A 20650-nucleotide genomic window follows, 5' to 3' on the forward strand; every position below is an offset into this window, starting at 1 on the left:
CTAATGGTCTTGTCCTCTAAGTTTTCTGGACTTTTGTTATCTTACTTAGGTCACAAGGGTATTGCTAACCTCTCTGAGGAATGGCTTTTCCTTTGACAAGGTCTTACTAGGGTTGCATCTTGAAAAAGTCTTATTTTCATAATCCAGTTTGGAGAATAGGTTCATAAAAAGTATCCATACAACAGTTGATTAACTTTCTTGATCTATATACCCATCAAAATTAATTCTTCATTATTTAATGAATCAAAGCATTAATTTTTTTCAACATTTCAGAACATAGTTGCTGCTGTGAGCAGAGTTCATTTTCTGTATATTCTTGTCCAGTTAAAAACAAATTATTGTGAATTATTTAATTCACAGTAGGAGACTTCCAGTCAAGATGGTGGCATAGGCAGATATGGCTCGCCTCTTTGCATAACCACATGAAAATTACAACTAAAATATAAAACAACCATCACTTAGAAAAATCAGAAATGGAGTTGAATGGATGTCTGACAACTATGGAGTTAAAGAAACCATATCCATGCAGACTGTTAGGAGGGGCACAGACTTGCAACGTGCTGGTCCCTCACCAACATGTGGTGGGTAAAAATTTGGGAGGGATATCAATCCTGGAACAAGGAGTCCCAGCCTTACACCAGGATCCCAGCCCAGGGTTCCAGTTCCAGGAAGATAAGTCTCCATAACTTCTGGCTGCAAAATCCAGCAAGAATTGAGTTAGTGGAAGAAACTTCTGGAACCCTAAGAAGTTTCTCTTAACCCACACATGGACTCACCTACTCAGACTCACTCTCTGTGAACTCCAGCACTAGGTGGCAGCTTGAAAGGCATCAGTGGTATAAAGGGAGAAACTGAAGTGTCTGGCATCAACTTGAGCAGAGGCCATGTCCCTTTTCTAAAGCTTCCCTCTACAGAGCTGGCAAGCTAGTGCCATATGTGAGACTTCATCAGCCTGGCTAACACTGTTGGACCTGCCTTGGAGATCCCGAGAGACTCTACCCCACCCAACTTATGGGCCCACCCAATCTGTTTTTCCACATGAATGACTTATATTGGCTCATGCTTCACAACTTCTTAAATCCTATCAAACAAGCCACAGCTAACCTCAGTGAGCCCCAGGCCCATCAACTAGCAGCAGCTAGCCCAGATTCACAGCTTGGCTTTGCCTGGGAATCTCCAAGCCAGCACAAGTAGCAGCCATCTCAGATTGCTTTATAGCTCAGGCAGGGTAGCCCAGGGCAAAACACAGGTGGGGGCTGACTTTGGCCTGCATTACCGGAAAACCCGAGGGCCAGCACACCCAGTGTTTAGCTACAGACCAGGTTGGAGCACACACTACCCTTTCCCTGCACATATGATCTTCCAGTGAGGGTGGAGGTTGGTGGTAAGTGGTCACAGCTAGTACTTGTGGCTGATTGGCCTGGGTAAAACTCTCTCATTGATCTGTCAACAGTGACCAAGGTTTAGTTACAAGAGAAGGGTGTACTCAGCTCACAAGAAGGGTACACTTGAAGTACCCGTCTTGGGTGATAGAGAAGGCTGTACCACTGGACCCTACAAGATAACTACTACATTAGGCCACACTCCAAGACATGGATTCAAAGCCACTCTCCTAATACATAGAAACAAATACGGGAGGCTGCCAAAATGAGGAGATAAAAAAACATGGCCCAAATGAAAGAATACATAAAAACTCCAGAAAAATGGCCAAACAAAATGTAAATAAGCAGTCCATAAGATTCAGAGTTCAAAACACTGGTTATAAGGATGCTCAAGGCACTTAGTGAGGACCTCAACAGCATACAAAAGATCCAGTCAGAAATGAAAGATACACTAATTGAAAAAGGAAAATTTACAGGGAAACAACAGTAGAGTGGATGAAGCTGAGAATCAAATCAAGAATATGGAATATAAGGAAGGATAAAACAACCTATCAAAAAACAAGAATGAAGAATCCAAAAAATGAGGATAGTATAAGTAGCCTCTGGGAAAACTTCAAGAAGTCTAACATTTGCATGATAGGGGTGCTAGAAGGAGAAGAAAAAGAGTGGGAAATTAGAAATCTATATGAAAAAAAAACAACAAAAGCAAACTTCCCTAATTTGGTGAAGGAAATAGACATGTAAGACCAGGAAGCATAGAGTCCCAAAGAAGACTGATGCAAGGCCCATTTCAAGGTACATCACAATTTAAATGTCAAAGGTAAGATAAAGAGAGACTCTTAAAAGCAGCAGGAGAAAAGCAGTTAGTCACCTACCTGGAAGTTCCCATAAGACTGTCAGCTAATTCCTCAAAAGAAACTTTGCAGGCTAAAAGGGATTGGCAATAAATATTCAAAGTCATGAAAAGCAAGGACCTACAGCCAAGATTGTTCTACCCAGTAAAGTTACCATTTAGAATGGAAGGACAGATAAAGAGCTTCCCATACAAGAAAAAACTAAAGGAGTTCATTATCAGCAAAACATTATTATATGAAATGTTAAAAGGACTTATTTAAGAAAAAGAAGATTAAAACTAAGAACCACATAATGGCGAAAAATACAAATATATCAACAATTGAATCTAAAAAGCAAACTAAGCAAACAAGAACAGAGACAGAATCATAGATACAGAGAGTGTTTTGATGGTCACCAGGTGAGAGGGGTTGTGATGCAGTGGGTGAAGAGGTGAGGGGATTAAGAAGTATAAATAAGTATTACAGAATAGCCAAAGGAAGTAAAGTACAGTGTAGGAAATGACGTAGCCAAAGAACTTATACACATGACCCATTGACATGAACAATGGTGGGGAAATGGCCTAAGTGAGTGGGGGTGTGCTGGAAGGAGGGGGACATAGGGAGAAAAATCAGGACAACTGTAATAGCATAATCAATAAAATATAATTAAAACTTTATTGAAAAAAGCAATAAGAAGGAATAAGACAGACAACTCTGGTATATCCACCTTCCAGCATAAGAAAGTATTCTTTTCACTGGTAGAATCTTGACAATGTTCCAGTAAAGGAAGAACTGGATATTTTATTTTATTTTATTTTTAATATATTTTATTGATTATGCCATTACAGTTGTCCCATTTTCCCCTTTCATTCCCCTCCACCCTGCACACCCCCTCTCCCACCATTGCCCCCCTTTAGTTTATGTCCATGTGTCACAAATTCTTTAGATTCTACATTTCCCATACCATTCTTTCCCTACCCCCTATTTTCTACCTACCATCTATGCTAATTATTCTCTGTACCTTCTCCCCCCTTCTTCTTCTCCCACTTCCCTATTTCTAACCCTTCATGTGATCTTCATTTCCATGATTCACTCCTGATCTAGCTGTCCTCTTAGTTTGCTTTTGTTTTAGGTGTGGTTGTTAATAACTGTGAGTTTGCTGTCCTTTCACTTTTCATCTTTTTTTTAATCTTCTTTTTCTTAGATAAGTCCCTTTAATGTCTCGTGTAATAAGGCCTTTAACTTTACCTTATCTGAGAAGCATTTTATCTGTCCTTACATTCTAAATGAGAGCTTTGCTGGATAGAGCAATCTTGGATATAGGTCCTTGCCTTTCATGACTTAGAATACTTCTTTGCAGACCCTTCTTGCTTGTAAGGTTTCTTTTGAGAAATCAGCTGACAGTCTGATGGGCACTCCTTTGTAGGTGACTATCCCCTTATCCCTTGCTGCTTCTAGGATTCTCTCCTTCATTTTAAACTTGGCTAATGTAATTATGATGTGCCTTAATGTGTTCCTTCTTGGGTCCACCTTCTTTGGGACTATCTGAGCTTCATGGACTTCCTGGAAGTCTATTTCCTTTGCCAGATTGGGGAAATTCTCCTTTATTATTTGCTCAAATAAGTTTTCCCCTTGTGGCTGTTCCTCTTCCCCTTCTGGTACCCTTATAATTCAGATGTTGGATTGTTTAAAGATGTCCTGTAGGTTCCTAAGCCTCTTCTCATGTTTTTGAATTCTTGTTTCTTCATTCTTTTCTGTTTGGCCGTTACTTTCTTCCTTCTGGTCCACTCATTGTTTTGAGTCCCAGTTTCCTTTCCATCACTATTGATTCCCTGTGCATTTCCCTTCCTTTGAATTAGTTTAGCCTTCATATGTTCCTCTAATTTGTGAGTAAAATCAACCAGTTCTGTGAGCATCCTGATCACCAGTGTTTTGAACTGTGTATCTGATAGGTTGGCTATCTGTTGGTCATTTAGAAATATTGGCTCTGGGGCTTTGAGTTGTTCTTCTTGAGTCATGTTTTGGTCTGTTCGCGCCTGTTGTGTATGAGGGCCAGAGTTTTTTAGGTGTTCACCAGGCAGGACAACCCAGTCACTGGGTTGTGACGCAGTCTGGCTGAATGGTTCATTGGTGTCGGACTTCCGTACAGTTCAATTTTTTTGTGTTTTGGTTGCGTTTTTGTTACTAAAACTTTGTTGTCTTTAAACTTGGTTGTGCGAGGAGGCACAGTGTTTCCACCTACGCCTCCATCTTGGCTGGAAGTCAAAACTGGAGGTTTTAATGTCCCTGTGCTAGTGCTTTCTGATTCAATATTGGTATCTTTGGCTTACCTGTTATTGTTTCTTGTAGTGTCTTCAGTAATGGGAAATTCTATAGCAGGGTTCTGTGGTGGAAAAGAGAGACGGCTAAGGGATTAGACTCAGAAAATGACTTCCTGTGATTTTTTTTTTATAGATGAAATTTAGTATTTAACATAAGGTTTATAGGAAGGTGTTCCCTGCTTTGCCAACACTTATGGTAATATTGGCACTCTTAGGTGAGATGGTGAGGCTCTTATTTATTTGCAGTACAGGAGTCCAAAGCTGGTCCATTTCCCCCACCTGCCCTCTTGCTTTCCCATCTATCTGTCTATCCATCCACCCATCCATCATTGTTCCACCCATTCATCCAACCATCCATTTTTGTACTCCTTCATTGATTGAATATTCTATGAGTGTCTACTCAGTTAAGGCTCTGTGCATGGCATGGCCAGGCTGTTGCAGTTCCACTTAGAGCCATAAAGGCAGCTGTAGATCATCTTGGATCAGCCCTGCCCAACATCGCACATCTTCTGGCTCTCACTGGCTTCAAGGTGGAGTCCATGGTAGAGCCACACTACACGGTTGCACTGGAGTCTGGCATGGCACTGTTCATGGAGGCCATGCTGCCCAGCACAGGGATGGGACTGATGTGGTTTTTTGGAGTTTGGCTGCTGGGCTGTCCAGATGGCAATGCAAAGGGAACTGTTTCAGGTACATGGGCCACTTGTTTTTGGTTGGTGTAGGCTTGATGAGTGAGCAGTATGTTCTTGTTGGTGAAGACCTCAGGGCAGTGGATACACTACAGGTTGACCTTCTCAAGAGCTGGGCGTGGTGGGTGAGCATGTGCTTCTTTAAACAACTGGATCTGGCTAAAGGTGTTCTTATAGATCACCTCTACACACCAATTGCTTCCAGTTTTCCCAGGGAGAGAAGTAGGTAACTCTAGTACATATTAAGAGTTTATCTAAGAGATGCATGTCAAGAGTGCAATGGCAGCACACATTATGTATATACAAAGCACATATTAGAGACAGGGTAAGGGAGAGGACATATGTCTTGGTATGTAGGACAGGAAGGATATAGGACAGGATATTCTAAGGTGAGGGACAAGCATTTGCAAAGACACAGAGGAAGAAAACATAGTATGTTAGGTATTCATTGCTAGGTGACAAAATATCTCAAAACTTAGTGGCTGAAAGTAATATTATTATTATCTCACATAGAAGGATACTTGACTTGGGGTGGTGAACACAAAACACAATATACAGTTGGTGTATTACAGAATTGTATACCTGAAACCTATATAATTTTATTAACCAACATCACCCCAATAAATTCAATGAAAAAAAAAAAAAGAACTTCAGGAACAGTTTAGGTGTGTGGTTCTGGCTCGGGATCTCTCATGAGGTTGCTCTCAAGATGTCAGCCCAGGGCCACCACCATCATCTGAAGGCTCAACTGGGGCTAGAGCATCGCTTTCCAGGTATCTAACTCATACGTCCAGCAAGTTGATACCAGCTATTGGCAGGTCTCAGTTCCTCTCCTTATGCCTTTTCCTAGGGCTGCTTGAACATTCTCATAAGAATATCCTCATGCCCTGGCTGGTGTAGCTCAGTGGATTGAGCACAGGCCTGTGAAGCAAAGGGTCACTGATTTGATTCCCAGTCAGGGCACATGCCTGGGTTGCAGGCCAGGTCCCCAAAAGGGGACACATGAGAGGCAACCACACATTGAAGTTTCTCTCCCACTCCTTTTCCTTCCCTTCCCCTCTCTCTATAAATAAATAAATAAATAAATAAATAAATAAATAAATAAATAAATAAATAAAATATTTTAAAAAACCAATATCCTCACAACAAACTACCAGCTTCGCTGAAAGCAAATGATCCAGGAGAAAGCAGGGTGGAAGCTGAAGTGTCTTCTATGACCCAGCTTTGGAAGCCCCATTTCACAGTGTCCTATTGGCTGCATGGGCCAGCCCTATCCACTGTGAGGGTGTGGGGACTACATAAAGGCATGGATTAGTGGAGGCAAGGATTATTGGGACTCTCTTGGAGACTGCCACCACAGCCTGGTCCAGAATCTGTAGCGGGTTTGTGTGGTTGGGCTTGGCTGTGCCTGAGGAGTTGATTTGGCTAAGGAGCTTGGTACAGGCTTTGGACATTGTCTTAAACACTTTGTATTTTTTCTTTGAAGTCTTCCCTATAAGGATATGTATTTTTTTACAGGTTTTATGTATTTATTTTAGGGGGGGAGGGGGGAAAGAGAGAGGGAAAGAAACATTGATGTGAGAGAGACAAATTGATTGGTCGCCTCTCGCAGTGACCCCTATCCAAGGACTGAACCTGCAACCCAGGAATGTTGAACCTGTGACCTTTCACTTTGCAGGATGATGCCCAACAAATTGAGCCACACTAGTCAGGGCTCTGTAAGGATATTAAGGAAGGAACCGACACATTCTGTTTGACTTTTCAATTTACAGCTCTGTAAAGGTGTGGAGTGCATTGGGGTGAGAGGCAGGTGGAAGAACCAAGGCTGTTAGTGGTTGTCTGTTTAGAGGTCCTGCACCTCACCCTCTCCAGGGCACCTGGAACTGAGTTAGAGTCCCCAGTTGCCTAAAATCTCACTTCCCCCTAACTTCTTCTTCCATAAGGGAGACCTTGGCTGTGGCACAGGCTGGAGGAGCTAGAGACTTAATCGACCAGTGGTATTCAGAAAAAAAAAAAGCCTATATGGGAAGTAAATATTATGACTGAGGGATGCATGATTAATGAGTTTGAAGACTATTTCTAAGAGGGAGGCTAGTCCTGTGGGGGGCTGCTGGGGTCCAAAGGAGTTGGTAGTTATGCCCAATGTTTTCTTCCCTGACTGGCCACTTTAATCCTTCAGTGACTGTCCCTCTTGACCCAGATCACTTTTGGGAAGACACCCTCAGGCATTGCCTTTCCTGAGCAAGACTGCCGGCTAGAGTCAGACCTGTATTCACATCTGGCTCAGGAAGCGCGTGGACTTCTGTCCAGGATAGATCATTCGGTTTCTCTGAGGGCCCCTTTTGGTTTATAAAACAACGATTATCCTCCTGTATAGGGTGCTTCAGTGGAAGGGCCTTTTGCAGGTCAATACAGACTGAACTCCTTCCTGACAGTGTCCAAAGCCAGGACTCCAGGGGGCTACCACCATCCCCTCGTTTAGGCCTTGGGGCCCCAATAGCAAATGGAATTCCAGGAAGATTTTGGCTTGCTAACTGGGTTACACACATTTTGTTTGAATGGTGCCCCTGAATTAAAAACAAAACATGAAGTGTAGCTTTGATAACAATGTGAAATGTCTTTAACATTTGGGACCCCTGCTCCTGAAAGGTAGTAGTCTTTGTTTTTTGATGAAGTACCCATACTTTGTAGCCTTTGTTTATAAGGGTTACTTTATAGTTTGAATTTTTTTAAAAGTCAGTTTTTATAGTCTTTTCAATAACTTTGAAATATCTTTACAAAACAAAGCATCTGGTCTCTACAGTGTTTATTTTTATAATCTGTTACATGTTACTTAAAATGAATTTTTAACTTTTCAGTTTGAAATAATTTTAGACAGAGAAAAGTTGCAAAAATAGTTCTAAAAAGTATCTGTATACTCTTTATCTGGCTTCCACTCATGTTAACATTTTACATAAACATAGTATAGTTATCAAAAGTAAGAAATGAATATGCATAAATACCATTAATCTTCAACCCTCATTTGCCATTTCTCCTAATAATGTCCCTTTTCTTATCCAGGATCTAATTCAGGATCACACATTGTACTTATCATGTCTCTTTGGTTCCCTCCAATCTGGTACAGTGCCTGAGTCTTCATGTTGTACACAGGGGTCCATCACAAGTAATGCTTTTTTATTACAAAATCAAAAGCATGTGATTTTGTAACATAACAATATCATACTCAAGCCTACCATATGACATTTTAAATTAAATGTTAAAATTAAAACTATAACTATACATTATTACACTCATATTACCCCACTAGCCACACTCAAGCAGGCCTTACTTCTGACAGCCCCTGTATTTGAAAGTGTATATATATCTGAGTTTGTAGAAATCCTTTGAATATAATTTTGTTTTCTTCTCACAGTCCATGTTGCCCCTCACTGTGACCTGGCTTCAGCAGCTGAGTCAAAGCCTATCAGGTGCCTGGCACATAATAGTCGCTTAGTCAATGTTAGCTATTGTTTGATTATAGGAGAGGTATGGTCATTGCTATGTCACCAGTAATCTTTACATATAGGGAAAAGTTCATCATTGGCCTCCTTACGTGGTGTCTAAGGCAAATGTTTTCAGTTCACTGAAATGCAGATTTCTAAATGCAGGTATGAGATAGGAAAGTGCCAGGAGTATCTGTTTTCAGTCTTCGGGTGACTGGTACAGTAACGGGCTGGCCTGGTATTCTCTATTACAGATCATTGGTGCTCATATGGATGAATGTCAAGCCTGAAAAAAACCACAGATCTTACTTGTTTGGATTTGCGCACGATAAACCACATGGCCCCTCAGGGGTGTCCAACCTGTGGCCCACAGGCTGCATGCAGCCCAGGATGGCTGTGAATGCAGCCCAACACAAAATCGTAAATTTACTTAAAATATTATGGGATCTTTTTTGTGATTATGTGTTGCGATGTATTTAATGTGTGGCCCAAGACAACTCTTCTTCCAGTGTAGCTCAGAGATGCCAAAAGGTTTGATTCTCCTGGAGCCAGACTGGTTAAGAATGAGCTTTCTTAAAACTCTTGGGGTGCTCTTGAAACACCAAAGGCTGTGGAAGGATATGTAAAAAGGTGGCAGTTGGTGTTTACAAACTATGGCAAAGAATTCCTTTCTGGGCTAAATATTGAGCATAAATATATAGCGGTGGTAGGTGGATGGATGAGAGGAAGGAAGGTTGGTTTATTCTGGAATTTTTTGTAAAAGTGAAATAATTACCTGGAGTCTGGAGCTGCACCTAACTTTATTTAACTCGAGAATCCCACTGTGTGTGCACACACACATGCGTGTATATGCATGTGCTTATGAGACAGCCACACACAAATACACATGGAAAGATAGAGATTGAGAGGACTGGGTTTGCCCAGGACTGAGGGGTTCTCTGGGATATAGAACTTTGCTAAAATCAGGTCAGCCCAGGCAAGGACCTACCCTGGGAATGACCTCCTTGGGACAGAAAGTGAGGTGGGTTGGTGAGACCTAAAAGATTCTCAGTGAGAAGTTTTCTAGTAATTGTCTTTTGCCATTTACACATGTCCCTTTTTAAAGAAATCCTTATTTAAATCATGATTACCAACACTTTATTATTGTTTTATTAACTCCCTTTCTACATTTTGCTGGAAAATTTTGAAATACTTCCCTTATATCCTCTCATTTGTAATTTTAGATTTATAGAATGTTGCCAAGAGAGGATAGAGTTTCTGAATAGCCCACATCCAGCATATCCTATTGTTACTGTCTTGAACATTTCCATGCACATTTGTGAAAATTAGAAACTAACATTAGTATTGCACCATTATCTAAATTCCAAACTTTGTTTGGAGTTCACCAGTTTTTCCACTGATGTCTTCTTTTTGTTCCAGAATCCAGTCCAGGATACCACATTGGATTTTATTATCTGCATGCCAGTTTCTCAGTTAACAGAAGAAAAAGGAATTTTTCATGACCTTGATAGTCATGAGGAGTACTGGCTAGGTATCCGATAGAATGCCCCCAAATATGGGTTTGTCTAATGTGTGTTGTGATTAGACTGGGGTTATAGAGTTTTAGGAAAAGTGCGCAGAGTGAAGTGTCCTTATTGTCTCATCTTCTCAGGTGGTATCTGACATCCATGTGACTTCTCTGGTGAGGGAAACCTTGATCACGTGGTCAATGTGGTATTGGCCAGGTCTCTCCAAGCAGAGACCTTTCCCCTTTTTCCATTTCTCTGCTCTGTTCTTGGAAGTGAATCCCTAAGCACAGACCTCCTAGAAGGAGTTCAGGGAAGATTAAGCTCCACCTCCTGGAGATGAAAATATATATATGTGTATTATTTGTAGGGTTGCAAGATACTCAGATGACTTTGATTTTCAGATAAGCAATGATTATTTTTAGTGTAGTATGTCCCTTGAGACAGCAGAACTTCATATTTAACTGGGCATTCTGTATTTTGTTAAATCTGACAATCCTAATTATTTGGAATTCTATAAGGAAAATTGGTCTCTTTCCCCTTACTCTTGATTTTTAGTTTAATTCTACCATGTCCTTATTATAGTTTTCTTGCCACTTTCTGTCATCCTTTAGCAGAGTTCGATATACTTTAGTGATTATACTTTTGTCTACTTAATTTTCTTTTAAAACAACATGGAAAATAGTTTGCCTCAGAAAGTGATTTTTTTGTGTGTGTGTTTAACAAAGGATTTTTTCATTGCATGAGCCAAAAAGTACATTTATTTCCACCCCTATAAATGAAACCCAGAGTTGAAGGTAACAAGAGATTTGTGCTGAATCTCTTGTGCTGAACAAGAGATTTCCAAGTGTGGGTTGTGTAGGGGGCAGGGAAGAAGGTCACTGCTTTAAGCAGCCCCAGGTGTCTAAAGCAGCAATAAACACATGGATTCTGCGTGTACTTGGCAATATGAGGCAGGCACTTGTGATTGCTTCAACTCCCCAACTTCTAGCAGGTGTGAGAGAATGCTTATTAAGTGGATATGGAAATGAATGAGGGCTTGGGTAGTGGGTATGCTGGAGAGATCCTGTAATTATCCTTTTAAAAGAAAAACAGACCTCTTGTTTCTGTGAAGTGTACCTAGCCCATCAGTTTGTGTTGTGTTTTGTTAAAGCAGCAATTCTGCAGCAAGATTACCTTGGGTGTCTTGTCAGCAGCTGGTACCCATCAAATCAAAGCCTGTTTCTCATCAGCAGCAGGTGTTCCAGTAAGTGACAAGAGACTGCAGAGCTTAAACAGGGCTCAGCTCCTCCTGGACGAGAGACCTCTGCTGTCCCAGGGGCTTTCGTGAGCCTTATTCAAGCTGAAGGACTGCAGGAAGTTTTAGATCTTGGTGAACTAAATGTGGCTGTGCCTTGCGGACAGTTGCCTTCTAATCAGTTCTTTTGAAAGGATGATATTTGAGAGGGTATGTGTCATTGAAGGTGAGATCCTTCCTGGCACATAGTAGTTGTTTTATTGAACATTTGTCATTTGAATGAGAGCATCCATTTTTCATCCTGCCACTTGTTCAGGTAACCCTCAGCAGTTACGACATGGATCTATCTACCTTACCTAAACTGAACCCTATTTTCCCCAATAACAATACCAGCCAGTTGTCATTGTTACCTAAATCAATTTTCTTGAACTATGGGTCTGACTTCTGCCAGGTCTCCACAGAAAGCTTCCAGCACTCCCAGGACTCAGGTTCCCTTTGATCTGAGTGCCCTTTCTTCCCCACTTGGGTGGGGCTGCCTGTGCCTCTGCTTCTGGAAAGGTCTTTCTTTGCTGCTTAGTCCCTGGCACCTGGCACAGTTTTGGATCTCAAACTGGAATTTTTTGTGTATCCCAAATAAGAAAGGAGTACAGGTACAAAGATGTTCAGGGCAACTCATCAAAATACCTCCACATGTGTATAGTTAATAAATTTAGTGTGAGGCTGCCAATTCTTTTTTCATAAGAAAACAAAATGCATTGCTGCTAATGTAGCTACCTTGGAGTGTTGGGAACCTTACACCTGGCTTCTAGCTAAAAACATTGCATTGATTACAGGAACCTGTGCGCTCCACAAGCCAATCGGCTACAGGTACATGAGGCGTGCATGTGCTCCACAAGCCAATCAGCTACAGGCACATGAGGTGTCCACAAGTACCAGTTGCACCCAAGTAATCAATAAGCGGGCCCTTCTTTGTCTCAAGCTAGCCAATAGCAAACAACCTAATCTCCTTCCTCTCCCTCCCCCCCATATATATATATATATACCCAGTTCGGAAAAATAAAGTTTGCAGCTTGATCAGAATCTTTTGTCTTGCTGCCATTCTTCGCGCCTCTTGTCCCCCCAACTCATTTGTTCTAGGTAGGTGGTCGAGCCCCAGTTGATTGCTCCGCGGGCCGGAGCATTGGAGGTTTTGTAAACCTCTAAGGCTTTGTTGGAGGCCTGACACATGTACCAGCCGCCAGTGCCCATGGCATCATGGATGAGATATGAGACAACTTCACATGGACTTCTGAGTCCTGTGGAGGAAAAGGGATGGCACAGCTACTCCCTCAAGGGGGGAGTGCCTCAGAGTGGCCTGGCCACCCTCTCAAGGGGAGAGCGCGCTGATCCTTTCGTAGGCAGGCTTTTATTGGGTTTAATTTGCACAGGAATAGAGGTACAGCTCATTAACATTGTCAGGCAGTAGGATCAAACAGTAGATAGCATACAAAGAACTATTAGGGCTTCTTCTGAGTCAGGGTCTACCAGCTAAAAGACTACAAAATTTTGGGAAACAAACTCATTTCCTGCTTGGGCCTTTATCATGTAACTAAGCATTCTTAACAAAGCAGGCTTTATATGATTTTACATATCCTTTCTCAGGTCTGATCACGTGGGGAGCCTGTCCTTTCCAGCACAGGGCTGCACTGTCCTCTGTCATTGTTTCAGGCTTAAGTCAGGCAGAGGAGGCAGATAGCCAAGGAATTCTCATGGACTCAGGGGAGTCAGACTTCGTCAGAGCCCAGGGGCGAGGGTCCATCACCCCCTTTCTCCACAGTTCCCCAAGTCCTTCCCTGGGGCCTCCACATGATCATGTCTGTCTTAGGTGGTTCCCCCCTTGGGGAATCTTACCCATCATTGGCTAACTGATCAAGCATTGGGGGCCAGTTATGGATGAAGTAAAAGGAGCAGAAGCTGCGCTCCTGCCAGGGAGATAAGCTTTGTTTCCTTAGTGGTTTATGGTCCAAAGGTCGCTCACTCAGCCTTAGCCATGGGGGAGTTACAGCTCCTGAAACCAGACAGGGCAGTTGCCAACAGAGGCCTGTGTTGGGTTCTTGTATCCTGTTGAACAGAACAACATATATTTGTCCATGTGTTTACATTTTTAAGTTACCAGATGTCTATAGTACAACTTTTATTATCTATTTTTGAATTTATGTTTTGAAACTTAAAAACACATTTTAGAATATTGCTATAGAAGTGAGTGCTGAGTACTACCTGATTGTAGGATATGTTTTGCCAAGCTGTTTTAAGTTTTGAATTTTCTTGAATTTCTGTTTGTGGGAGACCAGTGTGTTAAATACACAGATGGTAAACAGTGAGGTCAGTTCTTAACAGCTCTAAAAAAAAAAGCAGGCAGTTATATTTTTGGTGAGGATTTTGGAGTGAAAGCAAAAGCCCCAAAGAATGACAGCTGAATTCTGCATTTGAGGTGAGGAAGCCAGGGCCAGGCCCTGGGACAGTAGCTCCATTTGTAGTTTCCCATTGTCAGGAAAAGTCAGCTTGACCCACACCTCTTGGGAAAGCCCCATTCTGACTGTGGCCCAGCAGAGAGCTCAGGGCAGCTACTGTTACCGAACAAGGGGTCCGAGGGAGGGGCAATACAATATTTGGCCCGCCTAGGGATGCCCAAAACTGCTCTACAACAGGGGCCCCTCCCAAAAACAAAATACTAATATCTACTGGGCTCTTCTGTCCGCTGCCAATTGGAAAGACATCTCTCAATGCCAGAGATTTGTGAAAAGGAAACAAAATGTTTATTTAATGCTATTCAGGCCTAATGCCTCCACTAAAATATCAAAGTCCTTTAGGGTATACTCCTACACCCACACAGCTCTCCCTTCTCCCACTGTCCCAACTCCAGGTACCGTAAATCAGGAAAAGAGCACATGTCTGTGTTGCAGGCCGCTGGTGCCATCAGCTGTGTCACTGTGCAGGATCTCGAGTTAATCCAAAGTACTGGTATGGTACCCTCTCATGGTCCACTGGCAAGAGTTCTTTGTACCCAGTTCCAGTCAAAGTCTCTCTTGCTTTTCAGGCCCCGCGGCCAAAGGGGGCACCCCAAAGCCGCGTGGGCCTCTTCTACCAAAGCTGCAGGAGTCCGCACTCCACCAAAAGCATGTGGCTGTCTTCTTCACCTGGCTGCAGGGATCTCCATTCTGGCAAAGCTGCGTGGTTTTTCCCTTTCACCTGGGAAAGAGGGGGTCCGTACCCTGCCAAAACCACGTGGCTCCCTCTTTCACCTCACCAAGAGGGGGTCCTCACTCTGCTGAAACTGTGTGGCTCTCCCTTACATGACTGCAGGGGTCCTCACTCTGCTGAAACCGTGTGGCTCTCTCTTCATCTGGCCAAGCGGGGGCCCTTCATGTCTTGGAACCAGTCTTTTCCCAAGCTCTCACACAGGCCTTCCACTCAGTAGTGCAGTCCCTCGTTACCATCCTGAGTCCAAGCCCTTCTCACTCAGGAGAGCAGCCCCTAGTTACATCCTCCGGAGTCCCAGCTACTCCCTTCTCCCTGGCTCCAAATTTGGCCACTGCTATTTAACATATCTATGAAACCAGTTAAAGGTTATAGATATTTAAAATAATCATTCCAGAGGTTAGCTGCAAAACCATTGCTATGCAAAACAGCTCTCAATGGCCCTGCTCCATTCGTTTCTTCCCCCTGGGGGTGTGTGTGAGGACATCTTATATGTCTCGCCAATATTCCTATACACTTTGAATTCTGGACACCATTCCAAATCTTTTTTTTGGGGGGCCCCCCTGGCTGTACCCTGTATTACTACCACTCTGATTGGCAGTGGTCAGTGACATAGGAATTGAGCCCTCTAGTAATTATTGTGAGATGTGACTCTCTGAGTTGGTGTCCTTCTATGTCTGGAGACACATTGTAGAGTGGAATGAACTACAGAGTTCTCATTTTTACACAGACCACAATCTTTTCTGAACTGGATGATGTGGCCCAGTAGGTTGGAGTGTTGTTCTGTAGATGAAATATGGGTTTTATCTCCAGTCTGGGTGCATGGATTCCCTGGTCCAGGAATATATAGGAGGCAACCAGTTGATGTTTCTTTCTCTCTCTTCCTCTCTCTCTAAAAAAAGCAATGAAAAAATGTCATTGGCTGAGGATAAAAAAACAAACAAACCAGCATTAGTGGCCAACATTGATGGAGCACCTGCTGTCAGTACTTTATAGTCTTGTCTCATGCATTCCTCACGCCAGCCTTTTCATTTTAGGTTCAGATGACCCAGAATTTCCATTTCTTGTGTCATTGCTGAGCTTAAGAACTTCTCAGTGAGGAATTGTTCTAATTACCCCGATGGGGCTGTACGCCAAGGGTTTCTGTGCTGTGTCTTACATACCAGGTTTTGCTTAATATTTCTCAAATACTAATCATAGCAGTTCCCTCCCAAAGTCTTCACTGGCTTTACTTCTCGTAGGGTGAAGATCAAACTTCAACTCAGCACAGGTCTCTTTCTCAGGGCTGTCTCCCCTACTTCCCTGTATAAATCATCTGTGAAAGCACACACTTGTTTTCTTGTCTCCAGGACTATGCTGAAACTCTCTTCTCCCACATGGCTACAAATCAGTGCACCTCTTTCCTGCTCTCCCCTTTCCAGAAGAGTGTGTCCCCCACTTTTACATTTGAGCAGCAGGCATGGCTTGTATGTGCACTGCCATGTGTAATTTGTTAGCATTCTCATTGTCTTGACATGTAATGAAGTCATTTACATTTCACTTCTCTAGAGCTCATTCCTGTTCTGCAGTTAAATTGCAAACTCTTTAAGGATAAACCAGAACTTAAAAATCCCCCCACAGCACCAAACCCAGTGCACAGAGTAGGCAGTGGACAAATATTTGCTTTTGATTAGAGTTCTAAAGAAAGTCATTACTCAAGATAAAGAAGCTTCGTGTTCCTGCATGAAAATATAGTATTCCTGTTTTGCCAACCTTCTTGTTCTTCACCTTCCAATCTTGTTCATGAGAGGTTTGCTCAGAGCCAAGCAAGTGGAACAAAGAAGCCAGTGGAATGAAACTTCCTAAGGTTTCTGTATAATAGTACTGTGAAAACACTGGCATCTTTACCATTACCTATTAATACAAAAATGTAAGCTTGGAATTCTGGTGGCATGCATAATTAACTATTTTGTATCATTTCTTGTAATGTATGTGATGTGGACCTACTCCACAGATGTTCTGGTAGCTGTTGTTGATGGACTCATAGAAATGGGAACTGAGAGTGGCTTTGCCACTCCCTAGTCAGCGTTCTTCAGCAGTCTCCCCCATGTAAATGCGCTTGAATCTTCAAAATGTCTGGGTCTCCTCTGCTTACTAAAATGAAGCAAGGTGGGAAGCAGAGGCTGCCTCTCACAAGACATTCCTAGATCCAGGGTCTCCTACCTCATTATCTAGAATGTATTTTATTCTGAGACCTTGTTCTCATTACAGTTGAAATTTTGTTCTCTTACTTTAGCTGCTTATTTAATTGAGAACATTTCAATGAAAAAAATGTTTAAAACACTGAAATTGTAAAGAATCTGGGGTCATGCACAGGTTTTAATTGATTCCTGTGATGAATGAATGAATACAACTCCCCCGTGCAGGGCCTTCTTTTCATGATCTCTCAAGGCCTTTATCCCATCTCCATCAGCACTGAACAGCTTAATGTTTTTGGCCAACTGCACTGTGAGTTATGCTACTTTTAAAGTTTTGACTCTGTATAACCAAGAGGCTGAAGCCAGAATAAGCAGGATAACTTATTTCTGTGCTATTTTATTGCATGAAGCATTAGAAACAGCACCAACATGGTCATCTGTTTTACTTTTTATAGGCTCTGTCATCACTTTAATTGGTTGTTGTTAGAACAGATGTTTTAAAAGTATTTTGGCATGACTGTATTTGTTTACTTAATTTCTGATGACTTGAAGGACATTTATATCTACATGTTTTTTAAAAAATAACTGTGGGCCATGGGAGCAGAGCAACCTACGGGCCCTTTCCAGACCTCGTCTAGTCCTGGTCCTGGGGAGGGATAATGAGATAGCTGGGGTTAGCTGTATTGGGTGAAGAGGTTGAAGGAAAGGAACCATAAACTTGCAAAGCTAGGGGCAGCATGCAAAAATTTCCCCATTTACAGTTAGCAGATGTTTAATAGTAATCCAAATGTCAAACCACCCTGAAATATGGCTTTTAAAACGCAAAAGTAAAGTTACCATTGTTTGGGGGTTTGGGGTTTTTTTTTTCCATTTTTAATTTTATTATTTATTTATTTTTATTTTAATTGTTGTTCAAGTACAGTTTTCTGCCTTTTACCCCCATCCCAGCCCACCCCCCCAAGCCCTCTCCACCTCCCTGCTTTTACCACCCCCCCTTGTTTTTGTCCATGTATCCTTTATACTTGTTCCTGCAAACCCTTCCCCTTTTCCTATGAAATTCCCCCCCTCCCCTCTGGTCACTGTCAGCCTGTGCTCAATTTCAGTGTCTTTGGTTATATTTTGCTTGTTTGTTTGTTTTGTTGATTAGGTTCCTGTTAAAGGTGAGATCATATGGTATGTCTCTTTTACCACTTGGGCTTATTTTGCTTAGCATAATACTCTCCAGTTCCATCCATGCTGTCCCAAAGGGTAGGAGCTCCTTTTTTCTTTCTGCTGCATAGTATTTCACTGTATAAATGTACCATAGTTTTTTGATCCACTCATTTACTGATGGGCACCTAGGTTGCTTCTAGCACTTGGCTATTGTAAATTGCACTGCTATGAACACTGGGGTAAGGTAAGTAAAATTAAAAAGAAAATTGTTAACTTGTTTAGACAGAGCTTATGAATCAAGTCAGTAGGGAACTGACTTCAGACTTGGACATGAGCATGGTTCATATGCCATATCCAGTGGTTTACTAATCCAGTGATTATTATTGGTTCTTTGACAATGATAGAAAAGCTTATCAATACTGTCAAAAAAAGTTTTGCTTCCATGTTTGGGCCAAAATATACTTCCTGAAATGCTACTTCATAATAATTTTTGTAAAATATTATAACAGCATTTTGAAAAATTTTAGTTTTAGGAAAAAGTCTCTAAAGATGAAAGGATTATTTTAAGTCTTCTTTATTCTTTTATACTATTTAAGTTGTCTTCTCTGCCATTTAAAATTTTTGAATAGGTGGGGTAACTCCATTGGTTAAACCTGAAGCAGACACCAAATAAGTCAATATAATATCATCAGTGGAAATGGTCATAATGAATCCCTTAATCTAGTGTATTTCCTACTGGTTAATTGATACATTATCTGGTTTGGGGCTGTACTATTACAATTGTATGGAAAACATGTTATAGTAAGTTAGATGCTGCTGAACTCGTAATTATACTTTCTAGGTGTGTTGTTATCTGTAAGTGTTAACTGATAGCCAAGCTGTTTAATCTCTCTAGTATATTTAAGTCCTAAATGGTTTTGTTGGGTTGTGTGACTTTTATTTTCATGTGATATCTTATACCATTGGAGATCAGCTGATCAATCTTTTTTTCCCTTAAGCGTTTTTTACTCACTTAAGCACCTTACACTTAATAAAATGTTAAGCCTTTTCTGGTGTGAAAAATTCTACAAATCAAAGCACCTGGTACAGTAGATCATATCTATGGATCATATTTTCTTTTGTGATCATTATTTTTATGTTATTGGGGGATAGGTGGAAGGGACTCAATTCTCAGGAGGTTTTGACTCTTATATAAAGGGAAAGGTCCAGAATGATGAAAATTATTCTTGTCAAGTTTATGATTCTTGACCTTTATAGAATAATCTCCATACCAGCTAATTAGCAAAATGAAAGTGCAGTTTGAAATACCATCACTCATCACCTTTAAAACAGCTTTAACTCTTTAAAGCCTATGTCACATAAAAAATGACGCTAAAAGCCGCACTTTTACAGGATAGTAGAAATGGCATTTCTAGTTTATTCCTGGGGAAATACACACAGAATTCTTCCTACCAGTGATTATTGAACTAGTTTAATAGCTGAGTGGGACTAGAGTATTTTTCAGCAAAGTGTACTGCTAAACCACTCTGGCAACATTTATTTAATTATGTTTTCTCTTTTAAAAAAATGGGATGGAGGAATTGAGCAAAAGGAGAAAGGACTCATGAACATGGACAGCAGTGTGATGATACCGGGGGAAAGGAAGAGGTATAAGGGGGTTAAGTGGTAATGGAAAAAATACAATAAAAAATTTTAAAAGTGTATCTAAAATGAAATAAACTCTGCATTGAGATATCCTTCTGTTTAGAATTCACAGTTAAATTTTTTATTATATTCTATTCTGATACCAGCCACTTCAGAATCACTTTTTCAAAAATATTGGTAATAAAGGGAGAAGATGCTTGATTCCTTAAATGACCAAATTAAAATTCTCAGGTTTACAGTTTTTATTGTATTTGCATTGCTAAATTTCAGGGTTTTTCCATGTAGATTCATGTCAGAGGTGCTTGTCTCCTACTTTGGTGACTTTTTTCCAATTAACTACCTTGATTTCTTGATATAAATATATATAGAAACTGTTGCAGTTGAAATATTCTGAGCAATAATAATTTTATTGACTTGGATGCCTGAGTTGCCTTGATTTTATTTGCAGTGTTTTCTTGCAGTGTTTTAAATAACTGACAACACTGAGATCATTACCATAAGTTCATGATTAAAAAAGGAAGGGAGAGGGTGAGGAAAGGAGGAAATGCGGTCTAAATTACAAACTGTTTGTAGCACTTATGAAAGTGAGCAGTTAACCCAAAACACTTAAAATATGGTCATAATATTGAGAGTTAAAAATAATTTTACTTGGAGAGGACCTCAGGAGCAAATACCAAATGTCCAAATAAGGATAAAGTGCATCAGTGGAAGGAACTGTTTTGCTGCATATACAATTTCAGGTGTTACTTTGTGGAATGGTATTTGTTCTGTGAGTTTGCCAACAATTTGGGGCAACATAGCAATCTCGTGACTTCCCAGTTTGCTTCAGAGTGCTCTCTGTTAACAAGGTCAGATGCTATCTCCTCTGAGGGAGTTGCGGCTCCTCCTGGGCTACCCCAATTAGAGCATTTACCCAGAAGTTATCTGGCCTCCCAAGTGTCACTGGAGGAGCCATAGATCTTCCTGATAGAAATGTGTCCCCACCTCTGCT

The 20650-nt window shown here is 41.3% G+C and overlaps 1 protein-coding gene across 4 annotated transcripts in view; it reads left to right on the forward strand.

Moving 5' to 3' along the window:
* The window catches only part of DTD1 (D-aminoacyl-tRNA deacylase 1), a 308428-nt gene that overhangs the window by 152947 nt on the left and 134831 nt on the right, over nt 1-20650 (forward strand). Inside the window, exon 6 of one of the 4 annotated variants that reach the window (XM_053670945.1) lies at nt 8962-9382. The exons of 2 other annotated variants lie outside the window; for them this stretch is intronic. In XM_053670945.1, coding sequence (XP_053526920.1) covers nt 8962-9187 — 226 coding nt within the window. In that variant the 3' untranslated portion in view covers nt 9188-9382. Of the gene's footprint in view, nt 1-8961; nt 9383-20650 lie in introns of those variants that run through there. One more of the 4 variants, XM_053670947.1, reaches the window with a different exon arrangement.

Source organism: Artibeus jamaicensis, unplaced genomic scaffold (assembly GCF_021234435.1).
Source record: "Artibeus jamaicensis isolate MK-2021 breed Jamaican fruit bat unplaced genomic scaffold, CSHL_Jam_final contig_65, whole genome shotgun sequence".
Lineage (NCBI taxonomy): Eukaryota > Metazoa > Chordata > Mammalia > Chiroptera > Phyllostomidae > Artibeus > Artibeus jamaicensis.